We start from the raw sequence: 13,998 nt of genomic DNA, 5'->3' as shown, positions 1-13,998 counted from the left end.
CCAGGTTCAAGCACTTCTCTAACAGCCTTTGGAAACTTTTAAAAAGCCTTTTCCACACTTGAACATGTGTGGAAAAACAGTTTGTGAGTTTCCCATCACAGTCACATACTTCCTGAAAGAGCCATGAAAAAGTTTATGTGTGAGCTTAAGGTCCAGGTATGAAAATGAGCAACAAATTTGGATTGGTAATTCATCCTAGCTAACAAATCATATGGTGCTACAAAAAGATAATTTTTTTTCCTTGGGGTTTGGTAGATTAATTACTGGTATAAAGCAGTGTGTAATGTGGCTTTGCCAAATTAAAAGTCAGCATTCCTATCTTTTCAATGAATTTATAGATCTTATTTAAAACCCTCATTTTCCTCAGTCATAGAAAATATTTAAGTATAATTCCTTAGATCTTATGGGACAGAACACTAACTATGAGTGTAGATACATTGATTTTAGTATATTGGAATTAGTAATTGTTGGTATGATCTTCATATGTGTTTGGAAATAAACTAAAATTTCAGGTTTACAAAAGGAAGACCACATTTTTAACAATGAAGCTGTTTTCTCCATTCTGTATTGCTTCTGTTGCCCTTAAGATATTGGGGTGAAGAAATAAAGTAAATTCCATCAGCTAAAAATAACAAAGATAAGAGAAACACATAAATCAAGTATAAATAATAGCAACAAAAGTGAACTGAGGATTTAAAACAATAGTTTGTCTCTAACAGTAGGGGAGAATAAAAACAGAGTAATCAAATATCCTTTAATGGTCTTGAATATTTATTACTGTTGTTTTAGTCAGTTGATTTTAAATATTGGAAGTTTTTCACGCACACACACGCACGGCATATTTTTTGAGACTCATGCTAATATCTTTGTATGTAAATTGAAGCAAATTAGAATGTATGTTTCAATTTTTAGAGATTGCCATACTATGCCATAACAACAAAATATTTATTTGATCAATTAACAAATTGAGGTGAAAATGGTTGAATATTGTTGTTAGGCTTAATCCTAAGATTTGTTTTCCAGTACTGCAGTAGTTAAAGTCAGTTTAACCTTTGTTTGCTTGTTTATTTTTTTCAGTTTTACAATAATGAAGATGTACCCTTCTTATTTATGTTCCAAAAAATACAGTTAAGTTAAAAAGCCTCATGAACATCAAAATAGAAGGCTCTTTTAATGAAAAATTGTATGCTTTACTAGCCTTTAAAAGTTCATATATAAAGTATTTGTAACACTGAAACCTTTAAGTTGCACTTAGTAAAGCATTAATTGGCATATCCTAATTGAGTAGTTACAAATGTGTTGCTGTGACACTCAGAGTGTTTATATGCTGGGAGTGAATCTGGGTTGTTGTGGTTTGACTTTTTTCTTTTTCTTTTTCTTTTTTTTTAAACTCATTTTCCAGTGGACTGAATATATTAGTGATGAATGTGCTGTGAAACTAACTGTTTGTTTCCATGCTGGAAAAGTTTCATGGCTCCAGCAATTGCTAGCCATTTTACCACACAGCATCCATCATTTTGTCAAAGTTTTAATGTTTGGTAGTGAACCACCTAGGAAAGAAAGGAGGAGAAAAGAATGACAAAACAGCCCAATTCTTTCATTCCATGCCAAAAAACTGACTGAAGTTTATCCCTGTTTGCCCTTGGAACAATTAATGTGACATTTTCCTGAATGCCATACTAAATTTGATTGTCAGTTATTGAAATGTATGTTTAAATCAGCAGTGATGCAACTCCAAATGCTTTTTTCATTAATGTCATTGAAGCCTTAACCCACTACCTTTGACACATAACAGAATTAGAAAGCCTTTTGGACCATTTGGCTGAAGTTGTGCCCTCACTACAGTATCTCAGTTTGCTTGGAAACATTGCTTGCCCAAATGAACTGGTCTGCAAAGAAAAGGATGAAGATGACTACCAGAGATACAGGTTAGTGTTTTCATTTGTAGATGTAATAAGACATGCAAGTTTTGTTTCACTACTGGAAAAATACTGAACTAAAATCAACCCAGAGTCTCAAACAAACCTCTACTCTATTCTGAAAGCATTGTAATGTTCTGCCATGCAACACCTGGGAATTTGAGTAGCCCTCATTTCAGTCAGATCATGCTCAGGAGCCCTGTTTCAAGAAACATTTCAGTGCTGTATAACACATGTCTGAACTGAGCAGGTGTGCACAGGATTTCCTGAATGTAAGTAGTCATATACCCCTACTCAAGGCATTTCCTTCTTTAAGGCCAAGATAAGGCAAGGTTTGCATATACTAGGGGTGACAGGCAATAAAGAAAAAAAATCACTCCACTGAGACAGCCAGTTGCCTTGTCTTCTGCTTATGTTTGATATGGTGTTAAGTTGCTTCTGCTGTAGTTATCAAGGCACTATAAACACAGAATAAATAACTCCTCCTATATCGTGCTTCTTCACTCAGAGCAGTTGCATTCTAATAATAAAACCCAAACTATCTTTATAATGTAATGTCAATGAGCTAGATTACACAAGAGGTCATCTGAAATTTAATATGGAGGCTTGATAAAATACTCTAAGTCCAACTGAAATGTTGCTAAAAGTTGTAAGGATTATTTTGAAAAAAAAGCCAGAAATATTTGTAACTGATGATGGTTATGAGTATAGATCCATAACTTATGGAATGTCTGCTAAGTGATGTAATTTTCAGAGCTATAATCTTAAGACAGGTGAGACATTGATGATGCAGGAAAAAAGAAGACATTAGATGTATTTTTCCTTGCTACCACCTGAGACATTATTTCAGTCCTTGTGTGTGCTGGCACTTGTCACATTGGCTCCCAAGGGGATTTGGAGGCAAGTCAGAGCCAAGCAGTGCTGGTCACCTTGCCTTGCAGAGCCTGAGCTTGCTCTTTATTAGGATCATCCACAATATTCAGAGTTATATGATAAACTCTGATCTTATCTTCAGGTAATCCAAGCTGTGCTCTAGGAATTAGGATAAAACAATCCAAAGTTGAGGAGACTAAAAGCAAGTTTATGGGGAATTTATGGGCTTGAATTCATTGCACTCAGAAATGGTGAGGGTTAAACAGCAGCACAGCTGCTCCAGATGTGCACATATACTTTTTAGTTTGTTTCAAATTTTTGAGAAGGATTTCTAGATTGTCACACGTTCACATTTTAATGAGTCTACATTTGAATCTTGCTTAGCATTTTGATTTTCATGTAGTAGAGCAGCCTAAGTTTAATAAAATATTTTCCCATTGCTTTCACACTTAAGTGGAAGGTATGCCTACTATCCTCCAGCTTACAAGACTATAATAGTGCTGTCTCTATGTAAATTTATGTGACATGTGCTCTAGAAAATTGCTTAAAAAATGAATGATTTTTACAGTTTACTGTTTTTCACTTTAAGTATGTTTTCTGACAATATGTCTCCTATTAATCATTTAAGCAAAAGTAGTATGTTAAAGGAGCCATTCAGAGGCAAGAACCCATGGTTCATTTAGTGCTCTCTGGAAAAATTCCTTATTGATTGACATCCTCTGTGGTTATGTGATGTAATATTTATAATATGTCACAGAGCCATACATCAAAACAAGCATGTCCCTTGTTTCATTTCAATGCAAAAATGTTGATTTCAGAGAGGTCAAGGTAGTTTTAGGTCACATCGTGGTAAACCACTGTGTCAAAGTGTGAAGGGATTCTATTTATATATTTTCTGGAAACTGCAACATTGCTTCCATTTTCTTTCCTCTCAATTTTTCAAAATCCTGGGTGTTTTTTTTCCATATGAACTAGGTTGATTAAAGTACTTTTAAGAAAGAAGAATGGGCTTCTAATTAGTGAATGATTTATGGTTCTGCTGCTATAATGAAAGCTTCCTGATCCTTTTCCATTATTATTTGTTGCATTATATGAAATGTATTTGCTAGACAGCATTAGATTCAAAACCCAAACCCATGGATCAATCCATTGATCTATTTGCCTGTCTTTAAGGGAATATGCATCACCTACTTGGTGGAACTGATTAGAAGTACTCTTCTAATTTTACTCTGACTAGCTAATTCAGATTTTTCAATACGCTTTCTGAAGCATCTTGAACACAAGTTTTGTCTTCCAGTTTCAGCATTTCTAATGGTTTGAAATAACTTTTTTCCCCTAAGATTATTTTTTTAGAAATTTATCAGAAACCATCAAAAGATTACATTTATGTGAAGTTGAATTATGCAAACATTGTGCTTCTCCATAACTTCAACTAGCTACTTTTTGTAAATTTTTGCAGTGACCATTGGAACCAGAGCTTCATTTTTCTTGAGCTTTAATTTTGTTCCTACTGAGTTCAGTTAGAGTTCAAGCTATTTCATTCCTCAACTAGAAAGAGAAAGGTGCTAGAAATCAAAGCTTTACTTAATCTTCTAGTTCTAACAAACTGAAAAGATTTGTTAACCTCCCCCAAAATCTTAATGTTAAAAAATATGGAAAATAATTTTGTTAAAAAGTTCAAGGTCCAGTAATTCACAATGACCATAAAAACAGAGGTTAAAAGTAATATTATTTACTTTAAAAATAATTAGGTTTTGTCAAAAATACTTGGAAAATATCCAAAAGTATGCTTTTCATCAAGAAATTATGATCTGATTCTTAAGGTGATCCCTTGGTATTTCTTTACTAGACCTCTTTTCTAGTCTTACCTTAAAACTAATTTTTATATTGAAACATTATTGTGTTTTTGTTCTCAAAGTAGTTACTTTTTGTCTAAGAACCACAGCAACTTTTGAATGATTTTTTTTTTTGGGGGAAGAAGAAAGTTGGGTTTTTTTTGCCATCCCTATTATTCCTTCTTACATTTCAAATATGTAGAAGAACAATTTGATGAAAAAAATCTCTGCGTTATTGGAATTTTTGCTTGGACAGAAAAAGAAAATGGAAAATTACCTTCTGTGATATTGTTTGGTTAATTTTAAAGACTCAGGGTTTTTGTCCATCATTGTTAAAATGGCTTTAGTTTCTTACTATTAAAAAATAATCTTTAAGTTCTCTTTATCTTATTTTTGAAACTTTCTGTATTTGGTTGTTAATATTTTGTAAAGGTTTATTTCTTTGGTGAGGGCAAGGGAAAACAGAATATCTAATATGTAATAGTTATAGGAAAATTTAAAAGTTTTTGGCTCTAATAGGAAGCAAGAAACACAGAAAAATAGCTTGCAAAACAGCGTCCTCTAAAATAACCTAGTCTCTGATCTCTGCTTTGAAGATTGAGGGGAAAACAAAGGTCATGACCCAGAGATCAAAGTAGCAGAAGTCAACAGAGTAATTGCTGGTTGCTTCTGTTGTACTCACAGTTGGTCAGTCCTGTGGGTGTATTGTTTGCAGAGAAAACTTCAAACGTGGTGTTACTGAACTGTGCAAAGTCATCTGGGTCACAATGTATTACAAAGCATTTGTGAATTCTGCAGGTGACCTCACCTGTTTTCATTAAAGCGATATGATTGTGAAGAATTCATGCCATGTGTGAAGTTTTCAGTGCTTGTTCATTCTTCTTTGCTCCTTATTGACATTTCCTGGAATGATGCATTCATTAAATGCCGTTGACATGGAAACGAGGGCAAGTGGAGACAAATGCCGGAGTTTATTTTAAATTAGCTTAAAAGTACATGTACTAGATATGCTATCTGTGGCTGGGGGAGCAAATGATGATAACCTTATGAAGTCCTCTTAAGATATAACAGCAAGAAAGGAAGTGCATGCGTTTTCTATGGATTAACTTTTCAAGCTAGATCAGCTATTCCTATCCTACAGTTTTGATTGTGAGAAATGATGGGTGTTCTAGCATTTTCAGTGTTCTTGCAGTTTTCTTTTGTTTTATTATGGTTTTGTTTTATTTATTTTTTTAATTGCTACAGAATTTGCTTTTCTATTTTAAATAGTCTTGTATTTGCATGGTGATATACAGATATATGTTCAATAAGCAGTAGCATACTAGAAGTCCTCACTCATTAATGAAAATAATGCTAATATATAATGATAAGTACTAGTCAACTTACTGTTGAGGTTCTCTTTAAGCAGGAGGGATTGAAGTCTCTGGTAATTCTGTATATGTTCTTTATGAACTTAATTAGATGATTAGGATAATCCCTTACATCTGTATAATCTATGAACCTGTTCTACTTCAGTGTTTGAGTGAAGCCTTGTCATTTCACCAGTAGCTGGAGGGGTGTCTTTGAAACACATCAAATGGCCACACAAGGTCTATCTGAGACTAGCCACTAGAAGGGCTCATGAGCAAGAACAATTACCATGTTTTTTTCAGCCAAATAAATTGAAATCCATAATACCAAATTTGTCTGTACTAACACAGTAAATCAAGGCAAAACTATAATTACTGTTATACATCTAGAGAAAGATTTTTCTAATTCATAGAGTTGTTTACTACACTGAAGGAGAGCAGAGTGTGTTAAAATATTAGGAGGTGATGTGGATTTCTGCATGACTTGCAAGCCTCTCAGAATTGCATGGTCATCACCAAGCAGTGCCAAGGCTGCTCAGGGTCTTGTGATCCTCTAACATACCTCATGCCAGCATCCTGCCCTCTCTTCTGGAAGATGCTGGTTTAAGTTTATGACCTGTCTTATTTATCTGTGTATTTAACAAATGTTTTTGTTAGAGAGGAAATTCTGTAGCCAGCTATACGCTGTTTGGGGTAGAGGGGCAAATTTTTTGGGAATGCAGAAGAAACAATCACAGAATGTAGTGTTTATTACACTAGTTCACTGTTATAAATATGTTTCAATTATTCTGATTTATTTTTTCTTAGTCTTTCCCCATTTAAATGTTGATCTAACTTAGCCAACTTCAGATTACTTATTTTTTCTAGTTTACAATAATGTAACTAAGAGTGTAATCAGTCCTTCAATGTTTGAAGTAGACATGTTATTTATGTTCTGTGATTGTTAAGGAAAGGAAATATAATAGCACAGAAAATAGAAAAATGAAAGTAAACACTTCCCAAAACAAAGAGCGTGTTGCAGGTATGCTGCAGGTAGAGCTGGATACTTTTGCATTCTTGTGGACAAATATTTCTCAATTTTTCACAGCAGATATTTTTTTTATTTTAAACTTAAAAATTGTTCCAGTTTTTTGTTAATTCTAGTACAAACTGGAATACTATACAGAATTTCGTTCTCACAACAGTCATTCCCTAAAGGTTCAGTGGGAGAGTTTGCAAATGTGCCTCTTTTCCAATATCCTGGCAAGTCTGTATGAAGAGTCTTAAAGTGATGTTTATTGCATGCAGTCCATACAAAATTGGTAAATGAATTCTTAATCTTTATTGTAATTTTTACTTAACTAAGATGGAAATAACATGACATTTTATATTCTGTGGTCTTTTTTCCATATCTGAGTGGTCCTGTTGGTATGATAAATACGTTATAAGCTTATTTTCATGAGACTCATGGCATCCTTGCCAAGAGTCAAGGTGGGGGAGATGATGCTGAACAAAAGGAGATGCAATGTTACTTAAATAAATAATTTATTTAATCCATTGTGAATTAGATGATCAGTTTGCAAGCAATGAAAAGTGACTCCGTAAGCACCTTCCTGGTATGTCTAATTTTTACATTTCTCTCTTTAAATCTCACCTTTATCCTCATCACTGAAGATAATAACCTTTTTTCACACAACAACTAAGGTGTTAAAACCCAGTAACAGCAGTTTCAGAACACATGGAGCAGGGCTAAGTTTTAAAATTATGAAGAAAAAGAAAGGGGGAGGGGGAATAGGGAGACCCTGACCCCCAACTTCAAATCTAAATAAACCTTTCTAAACAAAATGCGGAATCTAGATGGATCTTTCTTCATTAACCAGTATGCTTTTAACTAGTGATTTTACAAGTCTGAAACAGGTGCAATGTGTCATGCAATTTATGGGTCCCAGTGCCTGCCATAAAGTATTTTATGATGGCTGTGTTCTGTGTTATTAGTAGCTGTCTTTTTCTGCAGCCATTGGTGTTTGATAATAGTCTTAAAACACCCAAAATTACTTACCTGCAAGCAACATTCCATAGTCCCTGTTGACAGTTTGAATAAGTTTAGTGCCCTTTTGTTGTACTTTACCTTCAAAACAAACTGATTGAACCATCAATAGCTCCTGGAAGCTGACAGAGGCATGTCATCTGGTCTAACCCTCTGATAGTAGGTTATCTGTGGGAGTTAACCTCCCTGCATTGTTAACCGAAATGTTTTATGTACTATGCAACTTTAGGATACTGCTGTGATAACCTTGGTAACTAAGTCATACATCACAGTAAAGAGATTTTTTGCAACAAATAACCCTGGATTAAATTTACAAGGGTTGAATTGATATTGTAGAGTGTTCATTCCCAGGCTTTGGTAATCCTTTCCTGTATTTTTTATGGCAAACTTGTGTTACATTTAGATTGAAGGTGCATCTTCATATTTCTAACTAAAATATATCCAGGAAGCTTGCTATTTTTCTTCAGCCATTTAATATGAATGTATTGCATTATTTTCAAATAGCATAGATACCTTTTGTCCCACATTTAGTAAAAAGAATATTAATAAATGAGATTGCATTTTTAATCATCATTTAAAATAATTAGTTGCACATATGCCTTCCTTCTACCAGTGGGATAATATTTATGGTACCTACTTTTTAGTATTTGCTCTGCTTAAGGAGTGCGAGTTTGAAAAAAAGAACCAACCCCAAACCTGTGACTTGTGGAGTAGTTTGCTGTTTAATTTTTGTGGGTATGTTTTTTTGGTTTTGTTTCTGGAATTGACAAGTACTGGTGCTAATTCTGTTTTTTGAAATGCAGTCAGGATGGCTTAAAAATACAAAAATACATTTGTATCAAGGAATGCTATTATAATTTTAAGCTCTTTTGAGATGATTGAGAGACTGACATTAGGGCTGTGATCCAAAGTCAGCTTAGATGACAGTGCTGTCTTATTCTGTTGTCATTTTTGTTACAGCCTGCTTTTCAATGGCATATTTCATTCCATCATTAAACATTTGCTGATTTTCTAATACCGATGTTTTCTTCACCTGAATATTCATCTTTTCTCACCCTACACTTAGTGGGTGTCTTTACTCATTTTTAGCTTCACTCTTCTTCACTCTTGACATATTGTTTCCTTCTGTACATGTCTTCATTTGAAAGAATCTGTTGTCATCAGAGCTTTTCTGCCAGTAATGCAAGATGGATAGCTTCTCCTCCAGTGAAAGATAAGGGCCAGCAAAATGCCAGGGAGGACTGGAAGGGCAGCCAGGAATGCTGGAATGAGTCTGAGAATGTGTCTGTCTCAAAGGTCTGTAGCTGTTGCTTAAAAAAATGGTCTTAGATGTTCTGTTTTGTGAAGTGACTCTTTTTCTTCTACCAATATAATTGAGAGCCATGGATTGAGGATTCACATTTAAATTGTCTGAGCATTTCAAAACTGAGTATTGTCAGTTAAGTTGTTAACAATTTATGAAGGTGTTGCTTCAGAGGAATGGTGTATTTGATGGAAAGCTTTATTTGCACCATTAAATTTTGCTTGGTTTTAGAAGGGGGAGCATTGCAGTAATTTTCACATGTTTATCTGGTTTTGACAACAGTATCATAAGATAAACTTTTACCTTTTGAAACATTTTTTTTCTGTGTTGTTTTGTTTTTTTTCCCGAAATGTTATGCAGAGTTTTCTATTTCTTTGTTTCTTCCTCCCAGTGCCAGAGAGGATCTGTATGATGAGGAACTCTCTGACTGACTTGGTGTTTATGCAAAATAGCTAGGCTGGGGGACATTATCATCACCTTTCTACCCCCTACCAGGAAAAGTCTGATATTGCCCTCACTTTCCAGTGTCTCCTTTACATTTGGTTGACTAAATGCAAATGATGTGTACTTGAAATGATTAGATATTTGGATTTGCCATGGTTGTGCCTTGCTTTGGTTTTGCTCTGCCATGTTCTCACCCTTCACATGTGAGAAGCCAGTAGTATTTTTCTGAGGCTAGAAAACTGCTATCCTTCTAGTAGAAATGATAAATAGAATATAATGCTGATGAATCCTAATAAGAACTTGGAATTCTTAAAATATATTTCCCATAAATAGTCTCTCCCTGTGTGCTTCTGCACTTAATCCTGAGCTGGAATCTGTATTCTGTAAGGTCACCTTGTCTCTCTGGTGGAACCAAATTGGAATTCTCCTTCCAAATGCTGATCATTGTGTTTTTAAGAAAATAAAATAAAAAATCCAAAGTCGTGTTGGCAAATAGTAAGAATTCTTGAAGAGAAGTTGGCTGGCAATTTCCCATATCTCAGATTGATTTCCTCCCTCAGTGTGGGTTGGAATCTTTGGTATCACTCAAAATTCCTTTTCCCAAACAGGCAATGCAAAACAATTTCCAAGTTATTCTGTTCCTTGGTATGTTTTATACCTCACTAATATAAAGAGAGAACATGCATGTCCATGCTGATTATTGCATTTTATCCACCAATATTTGGCTTCATTTGAGAGAATAAAGTAAGTATTATAACTTTGTACATAAGCTACATTGCATGAAAAAGGCAAATACAGGGAGGAAACAAAGGCTTTTGTTATTTTTGGCTGTCATTTTTTTAGTCATTGAGTCTGTGAGTATGTCTTTGTGTATTACTGGATCTTAACTGTGTGTATTTTGATATCTGTCAGATATTTTGTCCTGCACAAATTGACAAACCTGAAATTTCTCGATACTCGGAAAGTAACCAGGAGGGAGAGAGAGGAAGCCTTGATAAGAGGTGCCTTCATGAAAGTGGTTAAGCCCAAGGATGCAAAGGTAGGAGAAAGTGGGAACAATAATATGATTCATTCACACTATTTTTAAATAACTCCAAGAGCCTGGCTGCATCTTCTGCTACGGTAAAAAAAGAGGTGAAGCCTTTCAAATGACTGATAAATGTGGTCAGATGGGGGACAAAAACCTTAGTAATTTTTCTGTGTTTTAATGTAGAAATTTACAGGTACCTGTCTAATGGGCTGTGGCCACATTATCAAATTTCTGGTTTCTCTGTTTCAAATAGCAAAGTAACTAATATGTGTCACTGAGCTTAAAAGAATATTTTTACACTGTCCAAGGAAATGTAACAACTGTGTGATATACTTTCGTGAAAGAGTGCAATTTTTTCTGACAAGTTGTCCCCTGCCTTGTATGTTAAACTCAAATGTCTGTTGCAGAGCTCACACCTATGGTGTTTACTGGCTTTTATGAACCAGTTGATTCTAATTTTGTATGATGTTACTTAGTGTGGTGTCCTGCTAATAAACATTGACAGCATCAGTGAGACAGTTTCAGTAATCTGAGCATTTAATACAACTTCCATCAACTCTGGGCATCCTGCTGAAGCAATTGGAATGAGAATGTGAATTCTCCACTTTGCCTTCTTTTTCCATTGTTGATCAGTACTTGATAACAGCAATCTGTGGTGTGCTCAGAGTGCTTTAGTACTGCAGATCTTTCTTGAAACTCTGCTCAAGTTTTCAGTCTACTTGCTTTCTGTGTGCTGCTTTTTCTCTGAAGTATACCATCAATAATTTATCTCAGATTTCCAATAATGCTGAATAATAATGCAGTGGTTATGGAAATGCACTGTTTGGTACCATAACAGTGTTGCTGGATAAATGCATTATCATGAGTACAATTCCAGTGCATTGCAAATTAGTTCAGACTGATTAATTTATAACTACTAAAATGTTAACAGTTCTGATAACAAACATTGCTTTGATATATTGTTTACCACTGCCTTTAGTTATTTCAGCTTCATATATGTAATGAATGGAGTAAGTTATTTTTAAGCTGTGGTAGATTTCCTATTCATAGCAAACTATCTTTGAGTCTGGCCAAATGCAACAGCTGAATTGTGTTAGGTATAGCGTATGTATGTCATCTTTTATAATTCTTCTTATCTTATCAGATTTTGGATCTGGTGAAGTTTTTAAAAATTTTTTCTAACAGATCTTTCATTTAAGAATCTACTCCGTGAATTGCATCCAACTCAATAGTGTAAGAGGAAAAAAGTGTCTCTCAAATTTGAAGTTACTTTTCTGGATTAAACCTCTTTTTAAGTCAATAGCTAAGGGTAAATTACTTAACAAATTTAGGGATAACATCTTTAACTTTTATATCTACAATTGAACCTTTTGTATAGTTCTGAATTATTTACCCACTAAGTCTTATGATAAACCACACATTTATTTTAGAAAATTTGCAGAAGGCTCCAATTTACTGTTGTTATTGTCATACTAAAGAGTTTTTTTTTCTTCTTTATAAATGGTTCAGTACAAATTACTGATGGTAAAATCATTGTAAATTATTTTTATGGCATGAATTAATGCTTCTTAAGGTGCTATGAAATTACCCTCATCATACAGTATTATATACATAACACAGAAGTGGCTAATTTAAAATAAATATTAAATTTGATGCAGGTATTGTAAAGCACTTCAAATTATTTAGAATTTGTGCTTATTTCCTAGGATATTCATGCTTATAGTACACATGCATGCAAACTCTTTCTATGTCTGAGAAGACTCATAGAATTTTCTCTGCGTATGTGCTTTGAAATGCAGCTAAGTATGTATACAGCTATTGACAGCTCTGCTTGAAGACCACAGCAAGCATCATTCCTCCATAAATCACAAAGATGATGTGCACAATAACTCTACTTTTGAGTTCTGTCATGTGTTATACATTGCATACATAATGGGTTTTTATTCTCTAGCCTTCACATTTCCTGAATTTTGTGTTCTCTGTTCACCAGTTCCACTCCCACATAGCTGTCAATATTTTTGACCATTTTCAGCCAGATTTAACAGGCAGGTGCTGGTAATATATTTTAAGCTTTCTGAAATTAGTTAGAGATTACACCTTGATCCAAACTCAGAAGAAGATTGCAGCATATCCAGTATTGCTCATCAGAAAAACTCCTTAATAAGTTGACATAGTGATATATAAGACCTTGATGATAATGAACTTCCCAATAATGTGGGGTTTTTTTCCTTTCACCTAAGGTAGCAGGCATGGTGTCAGCCTGTGCTTACCAGGAATGGAGATGCAGTGATTAGTATTTATGTTGGTGGATGCCACATGAAAGTATTCTGCCAGATTCAGTTACAACAGTGGGCCTTTCAGACCTGCTTTTTTAGGAAAAAATCCCTAAAAAGAACAAACCAACAAAAAATTATAACTTATGTGGTGGCTCCCCTCCCCCCACCCCCCCATTATAATAAGCAGGAGATGGTGTGGCTTATTCAACATAAAAGGCAGACTGATGATCTAAAGAGGCTGTGATGTGGGGAGTTGTTTTCATTTTAGTCTTGACATGAAATGCTTGGGAGAGCAAAATACCCCACCAAGAAAAAAATACACAAAATGAGAATAAAAGCAAGAAATTTCCATCTGACTAGCTTGTGTTTACTCAAATGAGAAAGTATCTAGCAATCACCAGTCATCACTAAGTCATAAATATTTTATTTTGTATAAATTTTTTTTTACTTTCATTATTCCCTATTTTATTTAACAGAACACTACACTTTCTTGTGCTTTGCTTCATTTCATCCTTTGTTGGAAATGCATCTGTTTGTGATATGACTGTCTTATGGAAAGATACAATCATTTATTAAAAAACAGTTTAATGTTACAATGCAGTATTCCTTCTCACTGTGTAGGTGAGCTAAACTTCATTATTCTGTTATGTTTATGTTTTCTTTTGTCAAAATATTGAACATTGTACCATGCCTGCTTTTAATGAAGACTGGGGAAGTCTGGCTGGATAAAAGGCATTGAGCCAGATGAGGAAGCCTTGTTTAATGACCAGACCATGACCTCATTTCACTGGCGTAAGTGTAGCTCAAAGTGGAAGATGCCTGTCCAGTGTGAAGTGTGTTTCTGGGCATGACAGCATTTCACATCAGAAAGACAGCTCAAGAATACGACAGTCAAAATTGCTTAATTGTGTCCCAGCTCCGTAATTATTCATCTGTGCTTCTA

The 13,998-nt window shown here is 34.5% G+C and overlaps 1 protein-coding gene across 35 annotated transcripts in view; it reads left to right on the top strand.

Moving 5' to 3' along the window:
* Nucleotides 1–13,998, top strand: part of LRMDA (leucine rich melanocyte differentiation associated) — a 728,564-nt gene that overhangs the window by 364,072 nt on the left and 350,494 nt on the right. For 33 of the 35 annotated variants that reach the window (XM_077784575.2, XM_085583463.1, XM_085583460.1 and 30 more), the window contains 2 exons: nucleotides 1,794–1,928; nucleotides 10,662–10,788. The exons of 1 other annotated variant lie outside the window; for it this stretch is intronic. In XM_077784575.2, the coding sequence (XP_077640701.1) occupies nucleotides 1,794–1,928; nucleotides 10,662–10,788 (262 nt within the window). The remainder of the gene's footprint in view (nucleotides 1–1,793; nucleotides 1,929–10,661; nucleotides 10,789–13,998) is intronic. One more of the 35 variants, XM_085583476.1, reaches the window with a different exon arrangement.

The sequence above is a fragment of the Lonchura striata genome, chromosome 6 (assembly GCF_050655825.1).
Source record: "Lonchura striata isolate lonStrDom1 chromosome 6, ASM5065582v1, whole genome shotgun sequence".
In the NCBI taxonomy this organism is placed as follows: Eukaryota; Metazoa; Chordata; class Aves; order Passeriformes; family Estrildidae; genus Lonchura; species Lonchura striata.
The sequence above is the reverse complement of the archived record's forward strand: the minus strand, read 5'-3'. Positions and strand labels throughout refer to the sequence as shown.